General features: G+C 55.8%; 1 protein-coding gene across 3 annotated transcripts in view; it reads left to right on the forward strand.

Annotated features, from left to right (window-relative positions):
- ABCA2 (ATP binding cassette subfamily A member 2) overlaps positions 1-14,956 on the forward strand; it is a 139,962-nt gene that overhangs the window by 107,863 nt on the left and 17,143 nt on the right. For all 3 annotated transcript variants that reach the window (XM_073313792.2, XM_073313793.2, XM_073313794.2), the window contains 12 exons: positions 1,244-1,457; positions 2,818-2,923; positions 3,524-3,635; positions 4,253-4,313; positions 4,855-5,029; positions 7,511-7,626; positions 8,864-9,011; positions 9,361-9,484; positions 12,547-12,679; positions 13,420-13,537; positions 14,087-14,265; positions 14,753-14,894. In XM_073313792.2, the coding sequence (XP_073169893.1) occupies positions 1,244-1,457; positions 2,818-2,923; positions 3,524-3,635; positions 4,253-4,313; positions 4,855-5,029; positions 7,511-7,626; positions 8,864-9,011; positions 9,361-9,484; positions 12,547-12,679; positions 13,420-13,537; positions 14,087-14,265; positions 14,753-14,894 (1,628 nt within the window). The remainder of the gene's footprint in view (positions 1-1,243; positions 1,458-2,817; positions 2,924-3,523; positions 3,636-4,252; positions 4,314-4,854; positions 5,030-7,510; positions 7,627-8,863; positions 9,012-9,360; positions 9,485-12,546; positions 12,680-13,419; positions 13,538-14,086; positions 14,266-14,752; positions 14,895-14,956) is intronic.

Genomic DNA, 14,956 nt, shown 5'->3' on the forward strand with positions numbered 1-14,956 from the left:
CAAGCCACTGGCAGGCTTGTCTGAGACTTTCCCATAATGCCTTCAGGGAGGGGCAGAGCTTTACTGGGCACAGGGTTTAGGAACATGGGAATTGCCAGACTGGGTCAGACCCAAAGTCTGTCTAGTCCAGCATCCTGGCTCTGAAGGTGGCTGGAACCAGCTGTTCAGAGTGTAAGAACCCCGCTATAGCAGATGTGGGATAGTTTGTGTCCCATGTAGGTCTCCTCATTTCTAATAGAGATCAGCTCAAACCCTGAAGCATGAAGTTCAATACCCCAGCTGAAGTATTTGTTAGCATAACTAAGAGCTCTAGATGTTCTTGCTGTCCGTATAAGTGCCTGATTCCTTTTTGAATCTTGTTACGTTCTTGGCCTTGGTGACTTCCTGTGGCAGTGAGTTCCACAGGCTACATGTGTATTGTGTGAAAAAGCATTTCCTTGTATTGGTTTTGAATTTGTGACCTTTCAGTTCTATTGAACGTCCCCTTGTCCTTATGTTGTGAGGCAGAGATAACAGAAGCTCCAGATTTCCCTTCTCTAGACCATTCATTATTTGATCTGCTTGTATCATGTCTCCTCTTGTTCATCTCCTTTCTAAGGTAACAGTCCCAGTTGTTTCAGTCTCTCATATGCTCCTATTCATTCTCCTCACCCGCTCTAAACACTCCTTTGGTTCATTTGCAACCAGAAGTCATTTTAAGAGGATGAACGATAGGGGCATCTTAAAGGACAGAGATTCAGCCCCAGTGAGCACTTGGGAGTTCATCTCTGTCTGAATTCCGATGCTGGGGGGCTGCAGGAACACGTCTGCTTTCCCCCTACGTGTCTGTGTGTCAGGGTACGGATTGCCACTCCGGTAGTCATACCTGAGCTAGCTTTAATCTGGCCAGCTCGGTCCTGGAGCAGTGAAGTTCTCAGCACAGGCCGGACAAGCACGCCCAGATCCCTGGTTGATTCCTCAGGCCTCTGCCACGCCTTCGCTGCTCTGATGCCTGACCTAGCCAGACTAAAGCAAACTCCAGTGTGTCTACTTGAGCTGTAGTCACATCCTATGATTGCCATACAGCCAAAACCCTTATTCGCTCCTGCCCCAGGTGCTTTCCCCTCTCCCCCTAAAGCAGTCACAGCCACGGCTGTCACAGCAGGGCAGTGCTGCAGGGTTCCCTGCCCTCACCTGGACACAGAGTGGGTGCTCTGCAGAACGAGCGCTCCTGAGGGTCACCTGTCTCCTCTTGTCTCCTCAGAGACCATCACTTTGGCCCCGTCCCTGCCCCGCCTCATCCATGAGCCCATCAAATGCACCTGCTCCATGCAGGGGACGGGCTTCTCCTGCCCCAGCGGCGTGGGAGGCCACCCGCCCCAGATGAAGGTGGTGACAGGGGACATCCTGGTGGACATCACAGGGCGCAACATCTCTGAGTACATGCTGTACACGTCGGACCGCTTCCGGCTGCACAGGTGAGGGGCATTTCTGCTCCTCCACATCGGGGGGAGTGTCCCAGCCGGGGTCCGAGGGAGGCAGGGCTAAGACTGGAACAGGACCGGTGGCACCAAGGCGAGGCAGGTTCCCAGCAGCAGGCCGGAGGGGAAGCTGAGATCACCACTTCAGTAGCCATACCTGAGCTAGCTTTAATCTAGTCAGCTCGGGTCCTAGAACAGGGAAGACGCAGCACTGAGGGGAGAGCTAGACCGTACACGTAGAGTTGTCAGTTCTCCAGGATTGTCCTGGACTCTCCAGGAATTAAAGGTGAATCTTTAATTAAAGTTTGTCATATGATGAAACCTCTGGGGTATTCCAGCCAAAAGTGGCAACCCTACAGACAGGGCAGAGATGGTGGAGGAGAGGGGGCGGGTCAGGGGCTGAGCTGACCCCACCCCATTGGGGTCCAATCAGATGATCACTGGTTGATTTTTTTTTTTTCCTGCATCACAGCCAGGATTTTCAAAGCTGGCTGGTGACTCTGGGCGCTTCCCTTTGTGGGGCCCAGCTTGGGACATGTGATAGGGACCTGATCTTCGGAGGGGGGTGCCCAGCACTCTCTGAAAGTCCCTCTCCAGAGGCTCTGCCTTTCCTGTTTGGTAGGGTTGTCCCTGGGATGTGCTGCAGCTGAGCCTGTCTCAAGGCTAGCCAACTAGGGGCACAGAGATAGCCCCCGGCTGGGAAAGCGCTGGCCCGCAGGGGGCCAGGGCAGTAGGATGTGACCATTCCCCCCCTCCCAGGCTGTCCGAGTCCTCTGAGATTTCCCTCGGGGAGCTGCAGAAAGGAGGAGCCCTGCAGTGGCCACAGCTGTGCTGTGCAGGGACCTACTGAGGGGAAACTTTTGGCTGGAGTTGGCTCCTGCTCCAAAGGCTGGGCAGACCCGCTCGGTAACGCTGGTCCCACTGCCCTGCCGCTGACAGTGCAGGCCTCGGTTTCCAGCCCCAGTCGCCCCCTGCCTAGTCTGCATTTTGCTCTCGGCTCGTCCCTGGAATGGAGGACGGAGAAGGGCCCCTGGGCGCTCAGTGGCAACCTCTGGCCAAGCAAGGAGCAGCTTGGCCTGGCTCTGCAGTGGCCGTGACGCCGGGCCTCGTGGATGAAGCAGCCAGCTCTCAGGGGTTGGGTCACAGCGGGTGGTGGGAGCAGCTCGCAGGTCGGAAGTGGTGTCTGGGGGCTCCGGCCAGGGTTCACTGTCCTGCCCTCGCTCAGGTTCCCCCCATGGAGCCCAGCATTTCAGGGGAGGCTCAGGTCCCATTCTTCCAATGGCTCGTCTTTCCTCTGTGTCGTCTGGGCTGAAAGAAGGTGGCCCCAGCCTTTTGTTTGCTTCCCCTTCTACCCTAGGTATGGAGCGATCACGGTTGGCAATGTCCAGAAATCCATCCCAGCGTCCTTTGGTGCCCAGGCCCCTCCTATGGTGCGGAAGATCGCGGTCAGGAGAACAGCCCAGGTGGGGGACCCTCTGAGAGCTGGGGAAGGTTCTGTCCCTGTGTCAGCCCCATCCCGCTGCGTCCCCCCCAAAGACCCGCCCTCCTTCCAGAGTCCCACCGAAGGGGTCCCAGAGCAAGAGGGAGGTACAGGCTTCCCTGCATGCTCTTGGGAAGGGGAAAAAGGTCAGATCTTGTTCCAGGGCCCCTCACAAGTGAGCTTGTTTGCTGGAGGACAGGTGTACCCCCCAGCGATCACCCTACGGAAGCTTGTCATGCTGCAACCCCTGCTATGGGGTGAGCAGAGATCAGAGCTCTCTCTGGTGCCCCTCAGCAGCACTCGCTAGCTTGATGTTATTTGGAGGTGGGCTCCATTGCCAGCCACGTGGGCCATGGACTAGAGAGAGCAGCTTTTGGGAGGAAGGCGGGTGACCCCAGAGGGCCCACAAAGGGACTCTGTGTCCCTATGCCAGGCCTTGCAGGATGGACCTGGTGCCAGCTTTCACATGCTGGCAACCACCCCAGCCCCTCCGCTTCCCCCGGCCTCCCTCAGCCCCTCCTGGAGCAGGGCACCCTGCTGGAGCTCCCAGAGCTGACTGTGCATCTCTGCTCTGCCCTTCCAGGTCTTCTACAACAACAAGGGTTACCACAGTATGCCCACCTATCTGAACGCGCTGAACAACGCCATCCTGCGTGCCAACCTGCCCAAGAGCAGAGGGAACCCCGCCGCCTACGGTGAGCTGGCCTAGCCAGGTTGGGGACTTCGACCTGACGAGCGATAATGAGAATAGATGAGCTAAAAACCCCCCTGAGACAGACCCCTCCGGCTCTGGTGTAGAATCGACCCAAGGGCTAACAGAGAGAGAGGAGGAAATGTCCTAGTGGGCAGGCTAGTGACTAGACAGACTCTGGTCTCGCTGCTCTTGCGACACTGGGAGTTGGGTTTGAAAACCCATGTCTATCTTGAGAGGCTTTGTGGTCTAGTGGTTAGAGCAGGGGATTGGAGTCAGGTCTCTCTGTCGTGATTAGACCCTAAATGACCTTAGGCATGTCCCTTAAGCTCTCCATGCTGCAGCGTGTGCACCTGTGACATGGGGATGGCGCTGGCCTTGCCGGCTGACATGAGACCTGTCAGTTAACGTTTGCAAAGTGCTCTGAGATCCTTGGATAATTCCCTTCTGTCCCCCAGCAGGGAGCTGTGGCTAGAGCTCGGCCTATGTCAGGGCTGAGCCGAGGGGCAGGGTGCTGAGAGAGCGAGGGGTTGTTCCAGGGCTGATCCACGGGGGTGGGGGCGCAAGGGGCTGTTGTTACACACCAGCTCTCACTATGTTTCCTGTCACGTTTTGCTGCAGGCATCACAGTGACCAACCATCCGATGAACAAGACGAGTGCCAGCCTCTCCCTGGATTACCTGTGTGTACCCAGTGGGCTCACGGGTGGTGTGCACCTGCCTGGCTGGGTGGGGGAGAGTGTGTTGGATGAAAACGGAGGGAGCCCCCACTAGGTTTTCTATGGCAAAGGTTGCCGGGCCCAGGAGGAGAGGAGCTGTGCCAGCCCATTGCCACCCCTTGCAAGAGGCTGAGAGGAGAGAGATCCTGGCCAGCCTGAAAAACAAAGTCACACAGGCCCCCACTCCATGAAGGGATGTAGGCTCCTAATCCCCAATGAAATCCATGGAAGTTTGGAGTCTAAATACTTCTGAGGATCTGGGCCAAAATCTGTGTTTCCATGACTAACAACTAGCCTTATTCATGCCCCACGAAACACACGGTCCCCCGCATGTGCACACACGGAGCAGCCTTTGGGCTGGTTTCCTTGCAGGGATACCCAGCTGTGAGGTGAGCAGTGGTATGTGGAGTAACCTGGGGAACAGTTCTCCCACCAGGGCTAACCCCCGTCCCCCTCTGCTTCCCTCCTTCTCACTCCCGTTTCTGCCGCTCTTCCTCTGCCGCAGCCTGCAAGGCACGGATGTGGTCATCGCCATCTTCATCATCGTGGCCATGTCCTTCGTGCCGGCCAGCTTCGTGGTGTTCCTGGTGGCTGAGAAGGCCACCAAAGCCAAGCACCTGCAGTTTGTCAGCGGCTGCGACCCGGTGATCTACTGGTTGGCCAACTACGTGTGGGACATGGTAAGAGCCGAGAAGGGCCACTGGGCTGCCTCACTCAGACCTGGATGGCAAAGGAGCCTGGGGGCAGGGCGGCTGCCTGGGGGCTGTCTGAGCAGAGGCTGATTATACACAGGATGTCCACGAGGGAGACCTCTGTCCAGCCCTGCGTGTGTGGTCCCTGGAGGGGTGATCCATCCACAGGAAGGTCCTTATCATGCAAGCTCTCCCAGTGCCGGAGCTTCTCCTTCCTTCCCTCAGTTAGCAGACGGCCCAGGAGAAGGGTCTGCAGAGCATTTCCCACCCATCAGCTGAGGGTCGCTGCCTCATTTACGCCTGGGGCACTGGCCAGGACCTTGTTCTATCCATGGGGATTGCTTGTCAAGTGGCACCTTGCTTCCCTCGCCTCTGCTGTGGGCCCCTTGCTCCATCTAGGGCATCGGCCCTGGGGAGTGCACAACCAGGCCGCCTATAGTGAGGGGGCTGGGGGTGGGGAAGGGATTCGGCTGTGGGCCTGTGGGGCGCACTGGGAGCACAGGCGGGGCAATGGGCACCGTCCGTGAGGCATTTGTGTCTTCTCACATCCTGTGGGCAGGATGATCCATTCCGAGCCATGTCCTTTAACATAGCGAGTTCCTCCTTCGGCCTTTCCACCCAGGCCTGGAGTTAGGGGTGGGGGCAGCTTGGCAAGGCTGTGGGGGAGTGCTCTGGGTGTGCTCCGTGCTTGCTTTGGCCCCTTTTCACGACTCTGAAGGGGAGTTTTGAGACGTGTGATGGAAGTGGAGATCGGCTGGAACAAGCCGTGAAACGCGCCGTGAAAACGTCACCGGGAAATAGGCCCATTTTGGCCCCTTAAGAAGAACAGGACCATTGGGCATCTTCAATTAAACGTGCTATGGGACAAGTTCCATTGCAGCCCTTTCCCACGGTGCCCTGAGGGTGCGACGGGGCAGTCTGCACGTGATCTCGGTGCGAGCTGATCTGGCCCCGGTTCTGCAGCGTCTAGCACCTCCAGGCCTTTGGGAAAGAAGTCACCGTAACAATCTCTTCGTCGCTCTCTTTCAGCCTGCCCAACCTGCAGGAGAAATAGCTTCCTTGGCGGGTAGGTTATTGGGGTGGGGGTGGGGTGACTTGCCGAGAGCCTGAGAGGTTGGTTTTGTGTTTGGCTCTGAGCACGGTGAGACCAGTTTGGGAGCAAAGCCCATCGGCTGGGGCTTTGTCTGCACTACAGATGCTTTGCCAATATGGCTGAACCAGCAGAGCCCCGTAGTGTGGACGCAGGGTATGCTGAGAGAAGATGTTTCTATCACCACCACCTCCCCCAGCACTAAGCAGCCATAAGCCCTGTCTATCAGCATTGCTGCGTGCACACTGGGGGTTTAGCCAGCGTCGCTATCTCCGTTTGGGGGGTTGTGTTTTTTGACCCCCTGACCAAAATAGCTATGCCGTCAAAACTTTGTAGTGGGGGTCTCCTACCCCAGACCTGCTTCCCTGGGCTCTGAAGTCACTGCCTCCTGAAAGAAGGATGGGGGGTCTCCTCTTAGCTCCACCCCAGCACAGTTCACTCTCCTCTCTGGTGTGTCTGGTTTCAGAGTAGCAGCCGTGTTAGTCTGTATCTGCAAAAAGAGCAGGAGGACTCGTGGCACCTTAGGAGGACTTGTGGCACCCGATGAAGTGAGCTGTAGCTCACGAAAGCTTATGCTCAAATAAATTTGTTAGTCTCTGTGACAAAGTGGGACTGTTCTTAATGTTTCCTCTGAATACTGTAGGGGTGCCTCAGTTTCCCCTATGCAGTTCTTAAGTATCTAGGTGGTGGGATAAGGGTGTATGATCGTTGCAGAGCCCTAGAGGGCAGGTGTGTGCAGGGGTCTGGACACAGGGAATGGCCAACACCCTGTTTCCTGGCAACTGATGGCCTGGGCCCTTCCCCCCTGCAAGGTGAGAGCTAAAGGGTTGGAGAACAAAGGAATCAGGTGCCCTCCTGGCCCGGGAAAGGGACAAAGCCCAGAGGAGGAGGGGCTGGAGAGAGTCAGTTTGGGGCTGGCTGGGGACATGGAGTGAAGTGCAGACGTGGTTGTCTGACTCACTGCCCCCCAAAATGGACCCAGCTGAGGGGTCCTGTTCTCTGCACCTACAAGCTCTGTTTTAGACCATGTTCCTGTCATCTAATAAACCTCGGTTTTACTGGCTGGCCGAGAGTCACGTCTGACTGCGGAGTTGGGGTGCTGGATCCTCTGGCTTCCACAGGACCCCACCTGGGCAGACTCGCTGGGGGAAGTGCACGGAGGGGCAGAGGATGCTGAATGCTCCGAGGTCAGACCCAGGAAGGTGGAAGCTGTGTGAGCTGTGTGTCCTGAAGACAGGCTGCTCACAGAAAGGAGACTTCCCCAGAGTCCTGCCTGGCTTCGTAGGGAGCAGTTCCAGAGCATTGCCCGGGAACTCCGTGACAGTCTCTAAGGTACCACAAGTCCTCCTTTTCTTTTTTCTGGTGTGTCTGTTTTCCAGCTGAATTACCTGGTGCCGGCCACATGCTGCATCATCATCCTCTTTGTGTTCGACCTCCCGGCGTATACGTCCCCCACCAACTTCCCAGCCGTCCTCTCACTCTTCCTGCTCTATGGGTACGTCCGCCTGGCTGGCCATTGCTCGGGGGACACACGTGCCCTGGGAGGGGAAGGAAAGGAGAGCAGTGATGAGGGGGGTCAGCAGGGCCCAACAAGGGAAGGTTGGACTGCTGCTGCCCATGCTGTCCCTGTGCTGTGGATAAATGGACAGCCTCTGGCTCAGGGGCTGCCAGCCCAGCACTAGCTTCACACACACGGCTAGATGGGGAGTTTCTGATAGCCAGCAACGGAGCTGGGAGCACTGTGTCAGGGCAGCCTTCTAGCAAAATGCCTAATGATGCAGAAGCTGTATGGTCCTGCCTTTTGGGCTTCTGTTTTGACAGATGTTTTCGTCACTGTAGAATTATAAATTCTGAAGCCAGACCCATCTGTCAGCCTCTGGGCTGCTCTGTGCTGCCACCCCATGAGGCCACTCCCTGACCCATCCTACCACAGACTGGACCTTCTCCTGTTCCCCATCGACTCGAACTCGAGAACCCCCTGGTTTCGTGAGGGGATGAAGGATGGTTGTGTGGTTAGAGCATGGGGCTGGGTGTCAGGAGAACTGGCTGTGCCAAGAACTTTGTGTGGGATCCTGAGCGAATTGCTTGGGTCAAAATGTTCAGGGTGCCCAGCCGGAGGTGCTGAGGCCTTGTGTACACTGGAGGTTCAGCCACTGGTGCAAGGTGTAGGCATGCTGCACTGGTGTAGATTGGGGCTTGCCCTGGTGCAGCTCACCCCAGAATCCATCTGCCCCAGTGGCAGGGATCCCAGTGCAGACTAGGCCTCAGGACGTGAGCACCTGCAGCTCTGAGTTCTGAGTGCTCAGCCCCAGCCCAAACCCCTCAAGCTGGAAGCCCACACATGGAAGCTACTTCTGAAAATGTGGGCCATGATTTGGGTAAGGGTGCCCCTTGTCTGCGACCCATCATGCAAGGCAGGCTCCGTTGGTGTCTGAAGTGCTTCGAGATCCGTGGTGGAAGTCACTAGAGCAAGGCGGAGAGATTGCTTACGTGTTTTATTTGGAGACTGTCTCGGGCAGCCTTCACTGGCTCAGGATTTGCTCTGGAAGGAGCTGGCTGAGGATTGGCTAAAGCTCCTCTGTGTTTCTAGCCAATGAACCAAGGATCCCAGAGTTAGGGGCTGTGGCTCACTAGGCCTAGTATGAATGGGGTGGGCAGGCCAGGCGGTACGGGCAGGGCCAGGGCTCGGTCCTCTGTATGATGCACTCACCTTGGCGTTCTGTTGACACCAGCTGGTCCATCACCCCCATCATGTACCCAGCCTCCTTCTGGTTTGAGGTTCCCAGTTCAGCATACGTCTTCCTGATCGTTATCAACCTCTTCATTGGCATCACGGCCACTGTCGCTACCTTTCTGCTGCAGCTCTTCGAGCACGACAAGGTACGTGCTCCTAGGGGCCCCCAAAAAGGGGTGGGGCCAGCCTTCCCTGTCCTGCCTAGATCAGCCATCCTCAGCCCTGCTAGAACTGCTGTGGGCCTGCCCCTGTGATTTTCCAGGCCAGCGTGGCCGCCAAACCAACAGCCAGGATTGCAGGGAGCCTGTGACAGGTGGGGGAGGAAGGGGACCATAGTGCAGACTGCGTGCCAGCGGTGAGACCCCGCGCCAGAGAGGCCATGCAGGAGATCCTCACGCCACATGCTGCAGCCTTTGGTCTCTGGGGCACTTCTATCAGGGTGGGCACAAGGCAGTTTTGGGGGGGTGTCATCTCCCCCTCCTCCCATCTCGGCAGGACCTGAAGGTCGTTAACAGCTACCTGAAGAGCTGCTTCCTCATCTTCCCCAACTACAACCTGGGCCACGGGCTGATGGAAATGGCCTACAATGAATACATCAACGAATACTACGCCAAGATCGGTAAGGCCCTTGCTCAGACACTGGAAGGGGCAGCAAGTCACTGACCTTACCCACTGGCTGTCCTTGGGACCCAGCGTGGCTGCCGGGCAGGTTTGCATGGTAGAGATAGGAAGTGAGAGCTGATGCAGTCTATGGGGTGGGGTGGGGGGGAACAGGCAGGTACCATCTGTGACAACATCAGGCCGGACGGCTGCAAGAGGGCAGTGGAAGGCAGATATGTTAGCCCTAGACTGTTAAAGGCCCTTTTCCTTACAAACTGAGAAAGGGTTACCTCAGGTTAATTAGAGACACCTGAATCCAATTAAGGGCTGCCTGAGATCTTTTAATACCTCTTCTCCAGTGAGAGAAAGGGAGGAGAGAGAGGGAGACACCAGCTGTTACCAGGCTAGTTGCAGCAGGGAAGGAGCTTGTCCAGGAGGAGAGGCGGTGTTCCTTCCCACAGGGGAAGCAGACAAGCCTGAGTGCCAGGTAGGGGAAGGACTGACACCCCAGGACAAACAAGAGGATGACATCCTGTCCCAGCAAGGAGGCAGGGAAAGGTATCACCCATTTGTTTGGGTCTGTGGGACTGTTTCCCTTTTTTGAGTGGGGGAAGGAGCATCCCTTAGGCTTACCCTTAGGCCTATCATGAAGACCCAACCAAGGGAGCACCAAAGGGGAAGGCGAACCCTGCCTGAGTGGGACTGATTACCCCAGGCCACCATCACCAGAGGGGAGAAATGCTAAGGCTGGTGAGAGAAAAGAGGTACCTTGCCACACATCTTATTGTTCTGTATTTGTGCAGCACCTAGCACAATCCTGGTGCGTGGCTAGGGCTGCTAGCCACGACCACAGTGTAATCGCAAGGGCTGCATCGGTTCCGACCATCTCGCTCACTGTTAGCATCGTGTAGCCCAGAATAAACTAGCCTAAATTTCCCAACTTAAGCTTCGTCCAGGTTCCACTGAGTGCATCAGAGACGCGGTTTCTATTATTAGTGATCACTGGACTTTTTGCAATTCACTCTGGGGGAAGCTCTAGCCATTTGTACAGACTTTTTTCCTCCTGTCATTTATTATTTGTATTATTGTGGTACCTAGGAGCCATGTGCAAGGACCAGGACCACGTTGTGCAAGGCGCTGTACAGACATAGAACTAAAATCAGTCCCTGCCCCAAGGAGCTCACTATCTGACTGGGGTCCCTTTAACTTGGCCCTGGAAACCTCTTTCCACTTTCCAAACTGCTTTCATATTTAATTCCAGAGCTGCTGGCATCTTAGAATCTGCTCCAGAAAGTACCGAGAAATCCTTTAAAAAACCAAGGACTTATAATTCGCATTTTCCATGTAGTTGATATTGTAAAGTTGCAAGACGACTTTACTGGTGAAGGATGTCTGGATGGAAAGGCATTGTTCTGTCTAGATCTAGCGCTGGTGACCACAAATCACCCAAAACGCTGTGTGCCATCCATCCCAGAAGTGAAGCAAAATTGAAAGCGAAACCACTGTCACCTTCATTAGAAAGAAAATATGTTTCCATTTCAGAGTTCACTCCAGTAATGTAATGTGTTTAATTAAAACCTCCTTCTCCCTTTGGTTATCTTCCACCTAGTGGACAAATGTCTGTTCCTAACAGAGAGTCTGCAGCCCTGCATTTGTATCAGGCAGCATTATGAAAATGTTGGCTTTCATTGCTCCTTGGTTTTCCTTGAACTTAGTTGTGGACAGTCTACTAAGATCTGGGCTTCTCACTGTAGCATTTAGTTATAATGTATCAGGGGCCGGTTTTGCTCAGCATCCTTCATACACAGACCAAGAACTTAAGATCTAAAGCCCCGACCCTACAAGTACAGTAACTCCTCACTTAACATTGGAGTTACGTTCCTGAAAAATACAACCTTAAGTGAAACTATGTTAAACGAATCCAATTTTCCCATAAGATTTAATGTAACTGCGGGGGGTTAGGTTCCAAGGAAATTTTTGGGGGGCAGACAAAAGGCATTATGTACTGTACTGTACTGTACTGTGGGTGGGAGGTGCCCCTGGCTTACCCCACACAGGCACAGCCCGCAGCAGGCAAGGACGCTAGGAAGCACCTGGCGCAGGCTTCCCCCCGGAAGAACAGGCGCCGACTTTGCTCCAGGCCTGCCTCTTCCTATCCCCACTCCACTCCAGGCCCACCTCTTCCCACCCCCACTCCACCACTTCTCTGGAGCACAGCGCATCCCCGCTCCTCCCCCTCCTCAGAAAGTCCTAAGTGCCACCAAGCAGCTGTTTGGCAGCGGGGGAAGCACTGGGAGGGAGGGGGAGAAGGCAGAAAAGAGGAACTTGTGCAATGTTCCCTTGTAAAGTCGCTGCTCTTCCACAGAATCTTACAAGCAGTGGACAGAGCAGGCAGCCAAACGATGTTATAAGGGAGCATTGTACAACTTTAAACGAGCATGTTCCCTAATGGAGCAGCGACGTATCTTCGAAACAATGTTAAGCGGGAGGACGTTAAGTGAGGAGTTACTGTATTTACCCATATGTGTAACTTTACTCCCTGCGAGTGGGTCCATTGACATCACGGGCGCCACTCGGTGTGCACAGGTAAGCGTGTGTATGCTTCTTCGCAGGATTGGGCCCTCAGAGCTGACAAGCTAGGTGTTGTTTGAGATCATTTACAGGGCATTTGTAATGGCCTTCTACCAGGAAATTTCAGCAGTGTAGTCACTGGTGATTTTGTCTGTGAATATTTCCTTCCTTATGCATTATTAGGAGGGCTCCTCTGTTTGCCGGGGCTACTTTGTTTAAGAAGACTTGTCTCTCTGTTAATCTCCTGTATTGGTATCTTGGGAAAAAAATACTGGTGCTCTCAATCCTCATGCTTCAGGGCACATGTTGATCAGGAAGGAATCCCCATCCCTCCAGTACAGTGCATTTGCTGGGGGTTCGTGCCTTCCTCTGAAGCACTAGAACTGGTCACTGTCAGGGACAGGATGCCATACCAGATGGGTGCTTGACCCGGGCGCAGTGTGGTAAGTCCTATGCTCTTATCTTGGTCTGATCTTATCCCTTGTTAATTCTTCGTTTGCCCCCCCCCAGGGCAGTTTGATAAAATGAAATCGCCCTTTGAGTGGGACATTGTGACCCGGGGCCTGGTCGCCATGACGATTGAAGGATTCGTAGGTTTCTTCATCACCATCATGTGCCAATATAACTTCCTCCGGAAGCCACAGTGAGTGGTGGGGTCAGGGGGGCAATGGGAGGCTCTGCGCAGTGTTCTTCGCGTTCTCCCTGAGTGTCAGACATGGCGGCCATGATGCCAGGCTGGATCAGGGGACGTAGTCACAGAACAAGATGGCGCCCCCCCGGAGAGCCGGGGCTACGAATTCATCCCAGTCGGTGGCAGGGGACAGGTTCTGGGACCTGCCTGGGGTTCAGATAAGCACCCCCAGTTCAGAAGCAGAACATATTACCCCAGTTGCTGGGTCTACAAAGCAGGGCTGAGAGGAGCCTGTCATGTGGCCTCTCTGCCCCTAGAGAGCACATATTCCACCATTGCTTAGTAACCCCCTGCCTATCCAGGAAGAGGCTAGGAGCAGTTTATGGCTCAGCCTGGGTCCAGAGGGACAGATTTGTTCCCAGGTCACTCCTCTGCAGATCAAACTGCCAGCGGGGCCATTAATCCCCAGTCCTCTGAATCCAGACAGCCCCTTGTGAGGTGGGGGGTACCAACCCCATTTTACAGTGGGGAAACCGAGGCACGGTGGAGGGCAGTGACCATATACAGTCATCTAGCAAGCTGGAACAGAGACTGGGTTAGAAATCAGGGGTTCCTGGGCCCTGGCCTTGTGCTCCATTCACTGGACCACGCTGCCTTGTGGAGGCCCCAAGTCCCCTCTGCTGGGAGGACAGACCTTGTGGCCTATCTGGCCACGCAGCGCAGCTCCCCTGACCCATCTCCTGCTCCTGCAGGCGGCTGACTGTCTCCAACAAGCCCATCGAGGATGACATCGACGTGGCCAACGAACGGCACCGGGTCCTGCGCGGCGATGCCGACAACGACATGCTCAAGATTGAGAATCTCACCAAGGTAGGGGCAACTCCGTCCTTGCTGATGGCCCCCTTTAGCCCGGGACAGGACAAGGCCTCTCCACCCTCTCCCTGGGAATAGACCTGGCACCACCCCCCTTTGTGGGTCACTGACCCCAGGCCCTCTCGGGCTGAAGCCAGGAGCCTTTGCCACTTGAGCTAAGAGGTTTGGCTGTGTTAGCTCAGAGACATCAACCTCTGTGTGTGATCCTACCCTGTGAGCATGGGGCAGGCAGGCGGGAGATCCCCCAGCCAGCACAGGTGGGAGAGGGGCGCTACATCCCAGAACCAGAGGAGAATGGTGCCCGCATGCATGTGACCATTGTGGGGGTCGGGTTTGGAGCCTGGGGCAGGTCTCCAGCTCGTCCAGAGTACAGCTGTTGGCTGGGGGGACCGGTGCATTTGTCCTGTGCCTGCCTTTGGCCTGGGCAGCGCCAGTGTGTCGCGAGCCCAGCGCCTTGCCTTGCAGGGTTCAGATCCCTCCACGGCCAGAGATCCTAGCCCGCCACAGGCACGGCAGTGAGCTGCCCCTTTGTTCCTGTTGGGTCAGGTGTACAAATCCCGCAAGATTGGGCGCATCCTGGCCGTGGACCGTCTGTGCGTGGGCGTGCGGCCCGGGGAGTGCTTTGGGCTGCTGGGCGTCAATGGGGCAGGGAAGACCACCACCTTCAAGATGCTGACTGGGGATGAGAGCACCACCGGAGGGGAAGCCTTCATCAACGGGCACAGGTAGCCGCAGATGGGGCGCGGTCAGGTGAGGTTTACGCTGGGTGATGGGCGGTGCACCCATTCCTGGGAGGGACTGGAGCTCAGCCTGTGGGTGGGCCTCAAGGGGGAGTGTCCAGCCAGCCCTGGGAGGGGCCCTTGGAGCCACTCACACTGGAGCAAATCCATCCCCCCTGGAACTTTCAGTGACCTTGGCCCGTGGTGTAGCTGTGGGGGAATGCAAGCTGCCCATGGATTTGGTTTTTCCAAAGCAGGAGGCAGTCCAGTAGCAAAGCTCTAGAAAGTGATCACAGATGTAGCCTGCTCTGCTCACATGTCAACCACCCTAGCCAGCCGTGTTTTACTGATGGGGAAACTGAGGCACAGAGCCAGGAAGGAACTTGCCCAAAGTCACACAGGAAGCCTGTGGTGGGAGCAGGGACTTGAACCCAGATCTCCCAAACGCTGGGCTAGTGCCCTAACCATTGTGCCATCCTCCCTCTCCCCGTAGCATCCTGAAGGAGCTCCTCCAGGTGCAGCAGAGCTTGGGCTACTGTCCGCAGTTTGATGCGCTGTTCGACGAGCTCACGGCACAGGAGCACCTGGAGCTCTACACCCGGCTACGTGGCATCCCCTGGAAGGACGAGGAGAGGGTAAGGCCTTGGGGAGCTCCTGGGGCTTTGCAGAATGAAACCATTCGGGCCGGGCTTCTGCC

This window comes from Lepidochelys kempii, chromosome 16, assembly GCF_965140285.1.
Source record: "Lepidochelys kempii isolate rLepKem1 chromosome 16, rLepKem1.hap1, whole genome shotgun sequence".
NCBI lineage: Eukaryota > Metazoa > Chordata > Testudines > Cheloniidae > Lepidochelys > Lepidochelys kempii.